The 18,495-nt window shown below is 32.3% G+C and overlaps 1 protein-coding gene and 1 long non-coding RNA gene across 2 annotated transcripts; one reads left to right on the top strand and one right to left on the bottom strand.

Moving 5' to 3' along the window:
• Positions 1-547: 547 nt before the first annotated feature.
• On the top strand, positions 548-6,677 carry DCAF12 (DDB1 and CUL4 associated factor 12-like protein). The gene is made up of 6 exons (XM_040710572.2): positions 548-1,074; positions 1,201-1,473; positions 1,533-1,791; positions 1,852-2,139; positions 3,073-3,384; positions 5,203-6,677. The coding sequence occupies exons 1-6, from the start codon at positions 929-931 to the stop codon at positions 5,365-5,367; spliced, it is 1,443 nt and encodes a 480-aa protein (XP_040566506.1). The 5' UTR covers positions 548-928; the 3' UTR covers positions 5,368-6,677.
• An 8,172-nt stretch (positions 6,678-14,849) lies between these two features.
• LOC121116537 (uncharacterized) lies at positions 14,850-17,255 on the bottom strand. Its single transcript, XR_011779570.1, has 3 exons — positions 17,123-17,255; positions 15,827-15,940; positions 14,850-15,157 (listed from the first exon to the last, which is right to left on the bottom strand). It is a non-coding gene; the product is annotated as an uncharacterized lncRNA (long non-coding RNA).
• Between the last annotated feature and the right edge of the window lie 1,240 nt (positions 17,256-18,495).

The raw sequence follows: 18,495 nt of genomic DNA, 5'->3' as shown, positions 1-18,495 counted from the left end.
TTTAGCCAAAAGAAAAACCTTTAATATGAAATGAATAGCCAAAATAAACGTCACTTGAACACAACACCGATTTTTAATTTTTATTTAATTAGGTAATTAAATAATGTGTGGTGTAATAGTTGTTACTTGTACAATAAGCAAACTGTACATGTTACAACTATCAATTGTCTTGGAAATATTTTAAGTGCAAAAGATCTTGTGACACTATGTATAATTGAAATCAATTTAATTATATTGTTGACATATTAATAGAGTTGTTTTTTACTTTTTAGACTAAAATTACTGATTAATAATAAGTATTCTATGACATATTATATATGTAGTTTAAGAATCCACAATAAAATGATGATAAATAAATAATCCCAATAGATCAAAATGGAATGCTATTTTAAATCAATAGTTGTTAATATCAAAATAGCTGGTACTATTTATAACTTATAATTAAATGAAACGTTCAAATTGCTACTTATACATACAAATAAATTATTATATAATGATTGTATTTGAAGAGAAAGAATGATTAATTATAATTTATAATATTTTCAAAAGGGCTGGCTATAGAGAAAGAAGGAGTCTGGCAAGCCTGCGTTGAATCCGAAGAAAGAAAGAGAACTATAAAAAAAGGAATTAAAAAAGGGGGATTTAATTTTTTTAGCTTTATATTATAGAACCAACTATTAGGAACGGAATAGAGAGAAAGAGACGGAAGAAAGACACATCTAAACTAGAAAAGTTATTGAGTATTTAGGGCTGCTTTTTGTAATTTTGGGTGACTGGGGGATTCCTTTAATCTTGAGTCAGTGTGAGCCAATATTGAAGTTACTCGAGGGAACGAAAGAAAGACAAAAAGAATCCAATCAAGCTCCTTAAGTTTAATCAACTCCGATCTTCATGAGTTAATCCATAACAGATCAAGGAACTGGGCGACATGTCGGGTCTTCTAAGTAATCATCGATCCTATCGTGAATTAGCATTTGTGAATCGACGTCCCGTCGAAGGTTCCTGCACTGTAGGCGTAAGTGCATTAATTGCACTTCGAAGACAGAAGCTTATTTTCTCACAGCATAATAATGGGTAATTAATTAGCAATATCTGCCGTAAAGCCCTTATCCACTCGCCCAAGTTCATGTCTCATTCCCTTTAATGAATAATTAATTGAATCACCTATTAGTTTATTCTATGAATACTTTTAATTATTAGGAGTGAAAGCAATAAATCAGCGGATTTTGTCTATTATGACGATGAAGATGACTCCTCATCGGACTATGAAGGAGATGAGGGGTTTCTCCCCTTTGGCGGAGATTCCGTGTCCTGTAACTTTGCTGACTGTCTCATGAATCGAGAGCTTGGCTTAGATCGTTGTGGTTTTCAAAGGATGCGTCTCACATCCGAGTATGGAACGCGTCACATGTTGTCAAATGCCATGCTCAGAGAGTATCCTCTCAGTGTACCCGATATGAATAAGGTTTTTAGGTAATAATCACCTTTAAATCTACCTACACAGATATTATAATCATTTTATCCTCAAATAGCTCTCAATGGTTAAGTTATCGTCAAGTAGTTTTCGGGACAAAGTGTAATAAACTTATGGTGTATGATGTAAATACACGACATTTAGATCAGATACCTTCTCTTGCAAGTTCTAATTCAAATAATTCATCTCAGTCACATTGTGGAATACATTCTATACAAATTAATCCTTCAAGAACCCTTCTTGCAACTGGGGCAAAAAATACCCATGATATAGCAGTTTATAGGTTGCCTACACTTGATCCCGTATGCGTTGGAGAGGTAAGAATACAATCTGTGCCACTCTATACTACTTCTTTTTGATTTTCTTATTTAATGCAGAATGCACACGAGGATTGGATATTTGACATTGCCTGGCTTGACGATCAGTTTTTAGTGTCTGGATCAAGAGACGGATCTCTTGCTCTATGGAGAATTACTGATGAGATGATTCAAAAAGTAGCCAACTCTGAGATTCCATCTCATTTGTCCATCAAGCCGCTATCTAAAAAGCATTGCAAATCTGCCCAACGTGTTCGGTCTTTGTGTTACAATGAAAGATCTCAAGAAGTCGTGGCAATATCTGGAAACGGGTTCATACACTGCTGGAATGCTCTAAAGTTTAAACAGGTTAAGAATAAACAAATATCTATTTTTCTTTCTATTCTTCTTCTACAATATATGTTGTGTAAAAGTTGCGATTTTGTACAAGTTGCAACATCAAAATGAGATGAATAATTTTAAATGAAGTATTTACTTTACATGAGGATTATGCAATAATTGAATATCCCATGGATGAACGATATGTTAATGATGTCATTTTGAACTATTTGAATAAAAATTACAAATATATGAATATTCTGAAGCACATTATAAAGTTCAAATACCTACGGTTATATTAATCGTAAATACATAATAAATGTGTGAGTTTAATTTATCAAAATGGAATATTTTGAAATTAGAATGACCAAAATTTTAATTAAATAATCTGTTTTATGACAAAGAAATTGCGACTTGTAGAATTTACTTATACACGTTGCAACTCTTATAGACATCGCAAATTGTACACAATATTTATAATATTTAAGATTAATGTACAATTATGTAAGGGGGGAAATATTTTAAGAGAGGTAAATTAAAGATGCTTTTATTTTTGGGCAAATTTACTGTAATGCAGTGGGACAGGAACTTATACAAAATTTTATAGATATCGCAATAAAAAAACAATAAATCTCCTAATTTTAGAGTGTGATTTTTTTTTTTTTCGTTCAAATTTTATGCCTACCCAAAGTGTCAAATTTAGCATTTATATAATAATAAAAACATTTTAAAATTGTCAAACATCCCCCCTCCCCTTCCAAAAGTAAAATTTTTGTCACATCCCACTTGCAAATACATTCTGCCGTCGATTCTGCAATATTAATTAATACAATCCATTTCAAGGGTTATTATTTCAAAATTATTTTGGGAGCGATGTATCTCCATCGCGCCTGCAGTATAGCTATATATTTCAACAACATACCGAATGGTACTTAATAAATCTATGTTAATTTGTTTTTACAGTTAATGTCAAAGAAGCTTCCGCATAGTGTTGAAAATGTATGTTTGAGCACGGATGAAGACTCGACAATGTATGCAGTGGGTTCTAAGGCAAATACAGACTTATTAGACGCCAGAACTCTACAAGCCATACGTAAAATATCATCTCGTCATAATGGGTATGGAATTCGCTCAGTTAGCTTTAAAGGAAATATTCTCACTATCGGCACTGGACTCGGAATGATTCTTTTTTGGGATTTAAGAGCAGGGAAATTCTTGGAGTCAACAATGAATTCTAATAGAGCAGTTAGTCTTAAAACCTCCAAAGGGTGGTTGGTAAGCATTTTTAATATTTATCTTATTATTTCGCATAGTGTCCTCTATTTCAACGAGTCTCGTAGATTTACAATTGTTATGTCCGTATACCCATTGCTTAATGAACAGAACCAAACAAAACTTTTCTAAAACTCCCCCAAAAACCAAACCAACATCTCCAACTCATTCCCTACTGTATTTGTTGTCTCTTTGGAGAAGGACATTCTATTCTTGGTGCATATGTTATTTTAGTTGGGTGCCTTTTTACTAAGGAGCTACGGAGAGGAAATATTTAAATCTTTTAGAAAGTGTTTCTCATTTGAAGGAATGCAACTTGATCATTGAAAGTGAACTCTGATGATAATATACGCCCTTCTGCATGACATTTGTCGAATAGCGTAGCTTCATTATAAAAGCTTCGGATTCGTGTATACCTTAGAATATTGAGATGAGATTTTTTCCTTGGTTTCTTCCGTTGGTCCTTGCAAATTGCAAATATTTAAAGAAAGTCACAGGAAGGTGAACAGAAATCATCAGGCATTAGAGATTAGATTAGAAGTGAGGCAATGAACTTCTTTTTTTTAAATCGACTGTTTACTACGATTTGTTGTAATTCAATAGTTTGATTGCCCGAATATAATATAATTGCAATGAGATTGCTCACGATGATATTGTTTTGCAATTAAATTACTCACAATAATATTGATGATGTTGTTTCAAGATTATATTACCCACAGCAATTTTATCTCACAATGATAATGTTTACCATTATTATTTTACTATGCAATGATATCCCCCCCCCCCTCCATATGATATACGATGTTATGAGCCTAGTCTCTAGACCAAAGTACTTCCTGCCTGAGATTTTGCTTAACACGCTCGTTGCTAAACTTCATCTTCAGTCAGTTTTATGTATTGTACTTAGTTATTATTTCATTTTTTAACAAGAATTTTAGCTACATACACTTGCGGGGATGGTTTGATATTTTATTTTTCTGTTGGGATTGGAATAGAATTATAGTTTAAACACATCTCAGGAGTGGTGCTAAAATTTTATAATTCGATTAATTAGAATTATATTGTTGCAATGGAAGAAAGTTGCATTGAAGGAGATAAGATGTTCAGGTTTTCTATTTTCTACCCTAACGGAATCTCTGAAGGGTGCTGAAAGAATTTATGACCAGAGCCGGAATAGACACAGATATTTTTAATATTGACAGTTTTAGAGCAGCGATTAGAGTGGTTAGGTAGGTGGTAGTTAAAAATTTCTGCACTTACAATGCAGTTTCATTTATAAAAGAAGAAAATATATAAAATGAAATGATTTTTAGACAAGATGAAACGTGACGAAAGGAATCGAAAATTTCCTAATCAAATGTACATCAGAAGAGGTAATATTCACACATGTTAAGTTAAGCTCGGCTGCCATTACATTTAGGTGCAATGATGGATGTTAAAGAGATCTATCTACAAGGCTAGTCGATATACAATTGGACTTATACCTACTCTTCTTTCCCCTTAATCCAGTTTCAAAAGAAGGAGGAAACTGATAAAATTGATTATGTGAAGAGCTTTAATTTTTTGGGTGTATTTAGAAATGTTTTTAGGTTTGGTTTTTTTCTCTAAACAAATGGGAATACGGACATAACAGTTGTATTTCCATGTACTTGAAATGGGAAATTAATCTAAATTATCTCATTACAAGGTGCTCAATATTATTTCCTGATATACCAAATACTAAAAAAATATAAAAAGTGCAATTTTTGACTCATAATTTGGAACAGAGCCAAATTATACTAAAAGAATATATAAATTAAACTATGATTTGTTTTAATGCAGCGCCGAGAGGAACACTACTTACACAACGAGCCTCTTAATGTAGCCCTTCGTTATTCTCCAGCGATTTATACGCATTGTTATGATATATCTGGGACGAGATTGTTTGCTGCAGGAGGTCCGTTAGAAAGTGATGCTATGGGAAACTATGTTGGTTTGTTCCAGTAAAGAAGAGGAGGAGAATCGTCAAATTCAACCAACATTCATTCATACATTCGTTTATCAATTTGCCAATCTTAAGAACAAAATAAAATAAATAAAAAGATTTTTGTGGATACATAGAAAGAAACATCATCATGTAGAAAAGAAGGTGGAAAGATGTGGAATTCATCTTTTGACAAATAACTGGAAAGGAAGGAAAGAAAGAATTGTTTTTAAGGCTGACAAAAAATGTCCAATGAATGCTCTGTTTAAACATTCACTTGCGCATTGTTTAAGTGTGTTTATTATTTTTTTCTAAGAATACGTCGTCGTTTTTTTTTTTACATTCCATGTATGGATTTACATATATTTTTTATAGTCATCCATTGCATATATTATATTCATATATCAATTGTTGCTCCGTAGCTAATTATTATTAACTTTGTCATATTATTTCATTTAGGGATTATTAATTAATTATTTGTTCTTTATTCAAAACCTAAAGTCCGTGCGCGTTCCCACTTTTCCTTTATAAAATTAAGTTTATATACTTCACTTACTTACTTAGATCTGATTTCTTTGTTTTTTCTTCTTGCAAAAATAATCGTTTTAATTATTATTAGTAATTACCTACCATTATTTGTTTATAATTGTTGTACAATGTTTCAATGAAATAACGAGTAAAATTTTATGTTAAAGATAATAAAATATCCCTTCCAACACTTAACAAATAAAATAGGTAATTTGGATAAAAGATATCTACTACAAACTATTGAGAAATTCATGCTCATGGCAATTACAAAATGAACTTAACAATTAGTAAGTGAACAAATTCATAACACTTGAGTTATTCAATTCTTACTACTTCTAATATCTCATTAATATATAAATAATTACTTAACGCAAGGGTGACGACGTTTTTTTCCGTTCTTTTCGTCCCTAGATTTTATTTCTGTCAACCTTTTAATTACTGCTTCTCAAACCTTATAATACCTGTCCTACCTACATAATATATTATTTTGTGATATATAAACTTACCAAGAAACCTCATAACTACGTTTTATACTCTTAAAGAAATTTACAGTGTATTTTGTATTTTTTTTTTTCTTATTTGTATTCATCAGTGAGTAATCTCTTAACGTTCTTCTTATTCGGGATATAATTGAATTATACATTTCTTGGAATTTTTTGGGTCCCAAAGTCTAGGTTGATAATTAATATATAATTTCATTTTTTGATAGTTTATATATAATTTCATTTTGTGCTCTTCATTTCTTCTAAACATGTGTCATCTTTATCAAGTTATTTGTAATAAATATATATATCGGTTACAATTATCATGTGAACGAAGCACACACCATTTTAATCTGCATATTTCAAAAGGATTCTAACATACACATGTTGAAGCTGCTAATTAAATGTATAATATATGTAGATATATCTGAGATGAGGGCCATAGGGCCCCGCAGAAATTTGTATCCTATAAGAAAGGAGGGGGCAAATTAAAGGTCGCATGTAGTCCGGGAAATAATATTTTGTACCCAGCCATAAAGCTTCTTAGAAACGTTATAAGTGTGATTTTTGTAAAGTTTATTTATTTATACTGTCTTTCATATAAATTAATAAAAACCATGCTATACACTAACAAGGGATGGGACAAGAAAGATAAACGAATACATTAGTCGTTAAAACAAGTATAATGTTATAAATACGCACTAAATAATCATAGAAACTTCTCAAACTTTGGATATTCTGAACACTTTTTGAAGAAATAAGACCAATAATAAGGTTGATAATGATTTTTATCAGATTAACAATTATAAATGACTAAAAAAAACATTCATAGTAAGTATTTTATGAAATAATTAATAATATCCTTATATTTCATATAATATTCGATCAAAATTTGTCACAAAAAATTTAAAAAAAAGGTGTTTCCATCTTTAAAAAAAATAGAAAAAAATTATCAAATTGGACATTTATAAAAAAAAAATATGAAGAAAGCCCAAGATCCCCCCAAGAAATTTTTGTCACGGCCCTGCCCCTCATCCAAATCCTACTGGTGCTCCTGAATGACATCCCCATTACATAATTTGCCTCCCCCACACCCAAATTGCAAATTCATTCCGATGCCGGTGTACTTAGCAATTGAATTATAAAATCGGCATAAATGAAAATAATACGGACGTACGCAGGATTTTTTTAAATTTCAATGATCTTTTTTGTTTATAAAGGAAAATCGATTTTTTTTAGAAAACAATTCCTAAATTGATTGGGCTAATTTTTTTCCATAGAAAGATTTTTTTAAATTTCTCAATTTTATTTTATTTTTCGGGTGGGGGGAAGAAGCTACAGAGAATTTCTTTCAAATATTCATCAGTCCATCGTGTTCGATATACTGACTTCACATAATTCATTTTTGAAAATATTTGCTCACAGACATAAGTTGTTTTAAACACTGATGACATACCTATTAATGCCAAAGCTCTTCAGCTTCGGAAGGTCATCATCAGGCTGTAAAATGTGACAAATTTTCCTTTTCTGTACTTCTCTTTCAACAACTTATTTGCATGCAAATCAATGAGCTCCAACTGTAGTTAAATTAGTACACACCATCAAGATTACAATCGAAAGGATTCTGGCACAGAAGAATGCCACTTAATTCTGTCAAGATCTGAAAATAATTAAAGTCACGAATAATATTGTTCGGAAAATTGAGGTTGACCTCTTCGGCGACTGTAGTCCAAAATTATAGAAACAGTGAAAATGAAAAAAGTTTTTTATTACGACCCACTCCCAAATCCCCTCGTGATTCTATGAAGATTATCCTTTAACTAAAGTTGCAGTTCCATTTATTTATGTGGGATGTAATGTCGCCCAAAAAGGCAGCTTTGACAGCCAGGTAGGATCTGACAGCTGTGGATTAACTCTATCTTTTTCAATTAGAAAAATATCTATTTCATTTTGGAGGTTGTAAAAACGGAATAGGAGTTTAACGAAGCTGAGGGATAAGGCTTTTTCCAAGAAAAAGGTTCAGACTGACGGTGATTGAGTGCAAGCCTCTGAATGAAAAGAGTGGTATCTAAATGTTTCCCTCGGAGTACTTGCTGATGCAGTCTATGAACTGAGCGCCCGAAATTGGCAAATCTTCCAACTGAGTCCTGATATTCCCTATCAGACCCTTTCTCACTCCAGTCATGTTATTTCCTCCATCAAGTCCATTCCAAGCTGATTCCACTGAAGGCTATAGTCTTGCCAAGTTTTTTGCACCTCCATGAGTATGTATTTTCCAGTTTTTGTTCTATGCATGCAGCAAGCGGGTGCCAACTGTTGTACTATCTGAATGTCGAAATTGACACCACGAATGAACACGAGAAGTTGTGAAGAACTAGTACGATCAGTAGACTCATCCAGCGTCGGAGAATAATGCAAAAAGATCCTAGTTTTTTCCTGTAATTGTAGCAACATGTTATCTCTAACATTTCTAAATAGCGAGTAAAGCTCTGATAGGATTAAAAAAACGTTTTGGGAGTAACCTTTTAACATATCTCATAATTCGGTAATAACGTACAGAGTCAAATGCTCTGCTAAAATTAATTACAATCATTGCACCAAACTTGCTGCTCCTATTAAGAGATTCAATTGCTGTAGCAATATTTCGTTAAATATCCGTATTTTTTTTTATTTCTCAGGAAACCTTTTTGTTCATCTTTTGGAACCCATTTGCTTTCTTTTTGGTAGATTTAATACATTTTTCACTGTTTTAACAGCAATATGAGACAATAAATTATAAGCAAACCTAGAAGGCAGTAAACTAGGACCTTTTAAAAGATTGGATTTTAAAAATGTTTTGAAATTACATTCCCCTTAGGTCATTAGAGATGTTTGGAGGAAAAAAGTTGGTAAGTTTGTGCTGGAGTTTATTTGTCAGATACATTTTTGGACTTTTTTGCACCATCTCGTTCGACGTTTGATAATTAAAGTGCAAATCATTTATGTTGGGTTAGTTAAGTGATTGGGCAAGTGTTGTGTCGGTTCTTATTTAGGACTGTGGTCCTGTCCGGTTCCATACAGTCTAGTCCCCTTTGTTGGTCCTTACAGAAGGTAAAATATATCCGTCGTGACGTTTATTATTCCCTTATATAATAGAATCAATTATACAACAGGTTAAAAATATATATGTTTGTATTATAATGGAATAAATAATATTTTTGTGCAAGATATGTGCAATTATCTTAATACATATTTTATATATCTTATTTGTCTGCATAAATCATCGATATTTTTATGAAAAATTCCAAGGACCGATGAGCCCAGTCCTAAGACTGGACTGGACCGAATAAATAAGGACCAACACAACACTAATTGGGACCTATCATTAGCCAGAGTATTAGATGTTGAATTTGGTTCCAAGGAGTTCGAAACTAAGCTAACTATTTCCACTGTAGAATTTGAGATACTTTCATTAAAATCACTAGATGGCAGCATGGTCGGTGTGAATGAAAGTGGATTGCTCACTGAATAAACAGTTGATAGTTATTTGAATCTATCAGACCCGTTCGGTTCTTGAGCTTTACAATCTTCCACTCGTATCTCATATGTTTTTTTTTCACTTTCTAGTAGATCCTCTTCTTTAGAGAAAAGTACTTTTTCGACGCCATTTTTTTTTTTTAAGTTAACAAATAAATCTGAACTTTTAATGTGTAATGATTAGAAGACTATTTAGAAACTTTGAAGTACCTAAGTATGCTTAATATTTCTTAAAAACTTATTTATGCAGATTCCTAACATTAAGTCAATGTTAGTTTTCTATTTTTTGCATAATGCTCTACAATTTATATTTTATAAATATTTTAATTAACCCTTTGTAGAGTGCGCAAATTAGGATTAATTATTATCTGAATAGGTACAGCTGAACATAATGGGAGGTGTTTTTATTATAAATACGAGGAAGAACAACGTCATCAAGTCTTGTTAGATCTGTGTTGAATTGAACTACAAAAAATCTCAGATTTCACCCAAAAATTTCAAATTCCTCAATTAAATTTGTGCCAAGTCATTTTGTAACCGAGAGTATCTGCTATCTTGCTTATAAAAAAATTCCAAGTTGCTCAGAGTTATTTGATATGGCTAATGGCTTTTGCTTCTCAGTATTAGTTATTACCGTTTCTTCCAGGATTGTTTGCTTTTGGATAAAAATAATCCGTATTCTGAGCTGCAAAGATCTTAGGTAGATCGTCGTCTGAGCCTCTTCTCTTCCAGGATTATGATATATTATTTTATTTTTACCTTTAGAGAGTATTTCAAGACATATTGAATTCCTATAATGTACCAAAGGGATATGACCCAACATTTATAACTGCTCCTATTCAATTGAAACTGTTGACTTTTTTAAATTATATCATTTCATGTATATCAATCTTAAATTATATTACAAGTGAAATATAAAGTTAGCTCTCTGGGTTCAATTAATTAACAAACAGGTATGAATGCTGCCTAATCGAGAATGCCAATTCTTTCTCCCCTCTACATCATACAAATGGACATGATTAGTGTATATTTCACGTTATATTACTTTAGTTTAAGATAATAATAATTTACTGACCTGCTGAAATCACATTATTACTTAAACACATGCATTATGAAGTCATAACTTTGCAACTTTGAGAATATTTTCTCCAGATGCTGCTCTCTATGGATCCTAGCTCAAGGACTTTATTGTGGGTAAATACTGCTTGGGAAGGGTCAGCATGACGAATTGGAGTCCCCTGTGGTGAATAGAGAATTGAGACGACTGATATGTGTTCGTGATGCTCGATAAGATCCACCGAGTTTCTAGGTTAAGTTTGAGGTCAGTGCTCGCGGACATGGAGATTATTAAAGAGCTGAGTTGGTGCTTAAAATTGGTTCCCATATATAAGGGAGTTAGCCATAGAATACAGAGAACTGGGGAATGGTAGAGAACACCTATGGGATCCGAAGAAATTGCACTCACCCAAGGTAAATCTTCGAATCCTAATAGCATGGAGACTGTGTGATCTCATTTTAAGGAAAAGGGAATAGACAAGGATGCGATTACAATTAGACTTTCATATATAAGATATTAATCCTAATATAAGAAAGTCTCAATACAGGATAGTACGGAGTCAGGATTCTGGTCTAAAGACTCTTGTGCTTTCCAGAAATTTTATAATATTCTTCCTCTATTTTATTAATAGGAAGACGAGGAGGATGTTTTATTGTTAAAGAAAATTGTTTATATTTATCAAAAGTTTATATCAGCGTTTTTTCTAAATTTTTGTGATATTATACAAAAGAATAAATTTTATTTTATAACTGTTTTAGTAATTAAACTTCTGTTGGTTTCCAATTTTTGGGTTACATTAAACAACTTTGTAGAAAACAGTTGTATATCTACAAAACGAAGTGAAATGGAAGAAATTAAATACAATTACCAGTATGCATTTCATATTTCACGAGCGAACATGATATACAATTGGATTTATACCCACCCCTCTATCCTTTTAATCCAACCTTAAGAGATCAGATCAAGAGGAGGAGGAAAATAGATATAGTGGGGGTAGCAAGGGTTATGTTTTGGTAATCTTTTTAGGTTTGGTCCTGTTCTTTGAGCAAATGGGATGCATACATAACATTTGTATATCTACAAAGTGATGTGAAAAAGGAAATTAATACAGTTAGCCTTATTTAATTTCTTCCATTAATTCCATCCAAAGGTTATCCGTTGTATTTCGTACATATTAATCTTTATGATGATTTTTTAAGATATTTTTTCCTACAATGTTTACAAGTTCCACATTTTTTAATCTCCTTCTTCAAATATTGACTTTGCAAATCACACGCTTCCCATGAAAAACGCATTTTCTTTTCATTCCATTTGATTTAAACAAATCATTTGCATATTCATGTGTGAGTCCTTGTTCTGGATAAAAATGGGTTACTTGTACATTCAAAATAGCATGGGGGGGATTACAAACTCATATAATGAAGCAACGTAATGTTGAGTGATACCTTGTAATAAGTTAGTCGACTTAATAATTAGATAGTGATGATAAAAAGGGTGAAGAATCTTTGGATAAATTGACGGATGTAGGAGAAGAAGTGAAAGTAAGCAAGGAATCGTTATGTTGACGAAAATGAATATTTATTAATTCTTTGTTGGATAAGTTTGTTTCATTTTTTTTATAGATTTAAAAAAAAGTTGTTTCTTTTGATTACAAGAAAGTAAAGGAAGGACATTCTTCATAAGATATTCTATTCTTTACTTCGATAAGTTTGTGAACTATCAGACCACTCTTCTAGGTCTACAACTCCAGAAGTAGATTTGAAGGTAAATAAGTGGTGCCTCTTCCTTCTTTAGTCGTAGTGTGATGTATATTACACGAAATAAAAGCTCTTTGAACGGAGATCAATTTGTTGACGTTTTGTAGACTTGTGATAACTCGATTTTGAAGATTTTTTTAATGATTGAATTAGTATGTAATATATGATATCAATAATACGTGAAAAAATTACGTCGAAATGCGCTATAATAAAAAAGTTATGACCAATTGTGGATTTGTGATAACTCGATTTGGAATAGGTACCGTTTTATTGACTTGTGATAGCTCAGTTATATTTAATATCCAAATTATATGTACACTCTCCTCATACATCAGGCTAATAATACAAAGATAAACTATTACATGAATGGGCACTTTTAACTGGCACATTGTATTAATAATCTCACATGGGATATATTAAGTACACAACAGTTCAGAAACTTATAAATTATTTTATAATTTAAATATATGCACTGGGGATAATTCTTCTAATTATGTCTTTGAGAAGAGGTCGCTTAATGGTTAGCTTGGCTAAGAGGTAAGTCATTTCGATTTTATGGTAATAAAACTATTAATAATTATGATATTTTAGGAATTGATTACAATTCACATTGATAGGTTTCCTTGCGTAGAATCGAACTTCTGTCGGCAATTGATCACTGAGTCTGCTACCTCAGCGAGTTATCAACATCCAACTACATTCAGGTGTTGTGTATAACGAGCCCCAAAAAATTGAAAAGTGAAATACAACGGCCTGAAATCCCTATGGACAGGTGCTGCTAGTCTCTTGATTCACACTCTTGAGGAAAGAATATTTTTCGAAAATTTACCTTACTTCCTGTGAATGTTGCACCTTTATATTTTTGTATGATCCATTTATAATTAAGTAAGTATGACGTAGTTTTGCTGCTTTGAGTATTTCGAGGGTTTATTGCAAGTACCATTCCAATTATTACTCTATATCAGTATACAATGAATGTGTTTGTGAAGACCTTGTGACGATTGTATCATACTTGGACTTTTGTACAAAGCCGTTGGAAATCTTATGGACGAATATTACGACTTTTATTATTTGAAGAGAAATCATTTTATAGCCTTTTACAGTGGCAATGAAGAAAAACTTATAAATGCCATTGTCATAAAGGTAGACCAAATTTTATACGCAGAACACGAGCTCCTCCTCGGGCAATTACCTTTCTGGCGTATTATCTGTTGTGAAGCTACACATAAATGCTTTAAAAAGGATATAATGTTTTTAGCTGTTTTTATTTCAACAATTATGTATTCTTCCTTAGGGATATTTTTAGCCTTTGTTTTGCATTTATATTTTTGTTCAACGGTTTTTATAGTGTTTTGTTACTAAATGTCCTTTATTTTTTTGACATTCTACTATAAGTTTATGTCTGTTTACGGGATTTTAGTTAAAGATGTATTTATTTTGCTGTCCAACTCTTATTAAGTATTTATATTTTGTTTTTGATACTTTGATTTTAAAATTTGAAATATAGATACGCCTACTGGCCAAGAAAAGAAAATGTGTCGGGGATGTTCTTGTGTATTAAGTTACATATTTATGCCCAATTTGAAGACTTAATAGAATGTTTTTAATGGGTGTTTAGTGTATTATTTTTTTTTTTGCAGAATATCTATCTCTTTTCCCATTTAAACTAAGCAATATTAGCAATTTATTTTTCCAGATGTCACTGTTATACATTTTTTTACTTACTAATACCCATGCTTAAGTCCATTGAACATTATTATTTTTCGTAACTAAATATGGGACCGACTTTTTTTTTATCCAACTATTAAATTGATAAATTTATAGTACTCGAAATTTCAAGAAAAATGAAAATACACGTTTTAAAAGAAAGAAAAAAAAACCTTTTGTAGACTTTGAATATCTCGATAAATTTGCAATGACAACAAACCGGTTATATTAATTAATTTCTTAATTAACAAATTCTTATTTTCTCTCTACTGAGAAGAGACGAAAAACAGTTATCACAAGTCTACAAAAAATCGATAAATTGTTACAAAACAAACTTCTTAGCCAGATGAATCGCTTGCACAAAGATTTAAAAGTACCGTGTACATGTATATATCAGTATCCCGGCACAAATATTGTACCGGTATACCGGAGAACACCATATTAGATGTTGAAAAATATTCCCTATATAAATAATTATATTTTTTCTTTCTCGTTGTTACAACTCATTTAATATCGTGAAATTTAAATACAATAAAACTATAAACATTTCAACCTTATAAAGCCTTAAAAATGGAGGCAAGGAAGCAGAAGAATAAAATGAATTTTCCGGGGACCTGCATGTTGACACCATTACATCTATCTGTCGTACAATAGCATCGCTTCTCTATGACTTCCTTTTCAGCGTACATTGTTTTTACTTCAAAACAACCATCCGTGGACTCTTCATAAATTTCGAGACATCCTCTGGTAAAAAATGTAGAATTATCTGAAAAAAAAAAAGAAGGTCACAATTTGTGTAGATCAAAACAATCAGGGACCGCGGCACAAAGTAGCTAGGAAGACAGGCTCACGAGAGAAGTTTTTTTTTTTTTTTTACTTGTTTTGATTTTTGATAACGGATGTTGCGAAAAAGTGGGGGCATGGGGTAAGAAAACTAAGAATGCAAGATTATACGATATAATGTTTAGTTTGCACATCTTTATCAAAGTTATAGCAAGAGGCAAAGATTATTTTATTTTAACCTCCGTTTGTGAAAATCCTTTTATAACGTGTTTAGCAAAGTATTAGTGAGCGCCGGTCAAAATTGTTTTATTAAAAAAGTGGATATCAAAACTATTTCACAAAAAAAAATAATGCTTTATTTTAATCGTTATTGATTAAAGATTTTTTTTTTTTTCTTCCTTTTTTGAAACTTTTATCTGAATGTACTGACCTCAGATAACATTGTAAAGCAATGATTATTTTTGTCCTGCATACCAACTTTTCCTCACTAGTCGTATTCGAAATTCAAAAAAAAAAAAGTTGAAAAACTTACTGCCCGCCCTAATGCCCATCTCTTTTCAATAATTTACTGTTTTAGTATAGCAGCGAAAAAAAAGTTATTCGAAAATAATCCGCAATGCCTGATCATACACGTATACATAGAATTACGCACCGTATGTTAATGTAAGATATCTACAACTAAGAATCCCTTCAGGACATTGTAAAGTTCCTTGACACTCTGCCTTGTCGACGGCATGTGTACACTCAAAGCATTCTAAGCCACTTGCTGCAAATAGATATATTTTATAAAAAAGGTCAATTATCATTCATTTTATTTATGAATTGAGAGGTGGGAAAAAGTCCTTATGGTGCAAGTACATGTCGAGTCTCACGTCTTTGCCAGGAACAGCATTAACTATTGGAACAAAGATAAATGTCGATACTTTTTTCCTTCAATCCTTTTTTAAGATTTGAATTTTTTTTTTTTCATTCAACCACAGTGACCACTGTGAGTGCATTGGCCTAAGATCGGCACGGACTTTTTTGTTACAACTCCAGGTCAAATCCAAGTAGATTAACATCTTAATAAAGGTCAGTTCCATTCCTTGAGTTATATCCAGTGAACAAATTTAAATGACTGTGAGGATATTTACTTGTAGTAAACGGATTTTAAGTGTTTACAATCTCAATGTACGAGGAAAATTAAAGGATAATATATATTACAAAAATGGTTTTAGCTATTCACAAATATTTTGCTCCTACGTGTGAAGTCAATCACTCGAACAAGCCATCTCCAGCTTCAACCCCAGTCTCCAACCTTGCTCTGAACCTGGCACAGGCCTTTATGAGGAACTCCTTGATCATGTTGGACACTGCCTCGAGATTGGAAGCTTCCAAGGAGTCATCAATGTTATTTGCACGTTTATCAGACTCTCTCTACATAGTAGTCCAAAGATTTCAGATCCAGCGAGCTAAGAGGGCATTGGTTTTAATCGTTTATTGCATTAGTTGATTTAAATTTGTTAGGCCAAAAAGGTCATGAATATTCCTCGCAGGTATTACCAACCCATTAGACTCCTTGAAAGCCTTGGCAAGATTGTAAGCAGTTAATTTTGGTTACTTTGTAAACTCAATAATCCCTTGGGCTGTACGACCGGAACGGAAGCACACTATAATGACCGTATGACGTTTGTTACACTTTCATGAAGACCAATTTCAGGGTTGCCAAGATATTAAGGTTTAAACTTGTTGCGGATTAAAAAACCAATTTGTATGTTTCTGTTCGTTGAAGTTTGAAGAGTTCCTTCTACGTACCTACCTCGAAATCCAATTTGAAGTCATAGTTTTTGAGTCCAAACCAAGTTCAAGTAGTCAAATTAAGTAGAGTAGCAAGTCTTCAAAAGATGGAATAAAGTCGAGTCATTAGTCCCCACCTCTTCTAATGATGTCTTCCCCCTCCCACAATAACCTGAGCTCAATGATGCACAAAGAATCCCGGCATAAATAACAAAAGTATTGAAATTCATGATCCAATCCACGCTAAATCCAACAAGAAACTAATAATCAGATTTAAATATATCTAAGATTTATGTGAAGAGGCAGTTTTAATATCATTAATGTTTTTTATTTACTTGTTTAAAATCATCAAAGATAAGAATTTTATTTTATCTCCCTAAAAAAACTCTCGGACACTATGAAAAATCCACTACAAAATCTCCCGTAAATAGTGCTCGTTTTTCGATTTGAATATCCCTTGAACCTGGTCTTGGAATTAATACAGTTGGCATTGTCTCTTCATTTAAAAAACATCTCAATATACTCATGATGATTAAGAAATAAAGAGCAGTTGGCATGATTTTGCTAACTGATTTTGGGACAATGAAGTTGAATAGAGGTTATCTTTTACCTGTACTTGTTGGTATGTCTGTTGGTGACAAGGATTACGGCAAAAGTTACAAATCAATTTTGATGTGTATTGATACGAAAATTATATATGATATATATTGGATTTTTATTAAAGGTTGAGGATAAGACGTGAGCAAAAAATATGGTATTACTGAATTAAGACCTTGTTAATATTAGCTACTTGTTTTATTATTTGGGGGGGGGACGGATTACTGCTAAATAAAGGAGACCTTCTACATTTGAAGTAGCAGTAATTCAGGGAAAATATTGTAATTATATTGAAACTATTAAAATCAATTTACATTAAAGATAGTCCAGAATTTTTCTTTTAGAAGGAGATGTGAACATCCTCCAGACTTATTAAATAATGAAGAAAAGAGAAGAAAGAGCACACGCATCCACCGTTTTCCCTTTTCTAATCCCTATACCAGGTGTAGAGAAAAAATCTTTACATTTTTAATATAGAACTTTAACAAGATGTAATTCACCAACCAGGTGGTATAGGGTATGTCAATAAAATAAAAATAACTAATATAATGTAGCTCCCCCTTGGCTGCAATGATGGTTTCCAAGCAGCCACTGAAGGCCTTGCATCCATTAAAGATGTAGTCCTCTGACATGGCATCCCAGTGCTGGTTGACGGGGTCCTTGAGGTTGTTGATATTTGGGTGGTGGACGGTATAGGCCTTGGACTCAACATGCACCCAAAAAGTGAAGTCCAATGGATTGGCATCTGGTGAGTCTTTGGCCAGAAAGGCGAGTTGTCATCCAACCACTTCTGGGCCTTATGGGACATGTGTGCCAAGTTTGCAACAATTGTATATCATAGTGCAGCTATACATTTGTAATTCCGTTCTACCCAAGTTTGTTTAGAAACAGACACAAAAACTTTACAATAAGAATCTGTTCACCCTGAATCTTACACCCTCTACAACA

The sequence above is a fragment of the Lepeophtheirus salmonis genome, chromosome 4 (genome assembly GCF_016086655.4).
Source record: "Lepeophtheirus salmonis chromosome 4, UVic_Lsal_1.4, whole genome shotgun sequence".
NCBI classification, from domain to species: domain Eukaryota; kingdom Metazoa; phylum Arthropoda; class Copepoda; order Siphonostomatoida; family Caligidae; genus Lepeophtheirus; species Lepeophtheirus salmonis.
This window is presented reverse-complemented; position numbering and strand designations above follow the sequence as displayed.

Excerpts from the sequence above, each read along its gene's own strand:
- DCAF12 (XM_040710572.2), top strand. The coding sequence starts at position 929 with ATGTCGGGTCTTCTAAGTAATCATCGATCCTATCGTGAATTAGCATTT. Across the intron at positions 1,474-1,532 it reads GATATGAATAAGGTTTTTAG|CTCTCAATGGTTAAGTTATC; the intron begins GTAATAATCACC and ends ATCCTCAAATAG. Across the intron at positions 1,792-1,851 it reads ATCCCGTATGCGTTGGAGAG|AATGCACACGAGGATTGGAT; the intron begins GTAAGAATACAA and ends TATTTAATGCAG.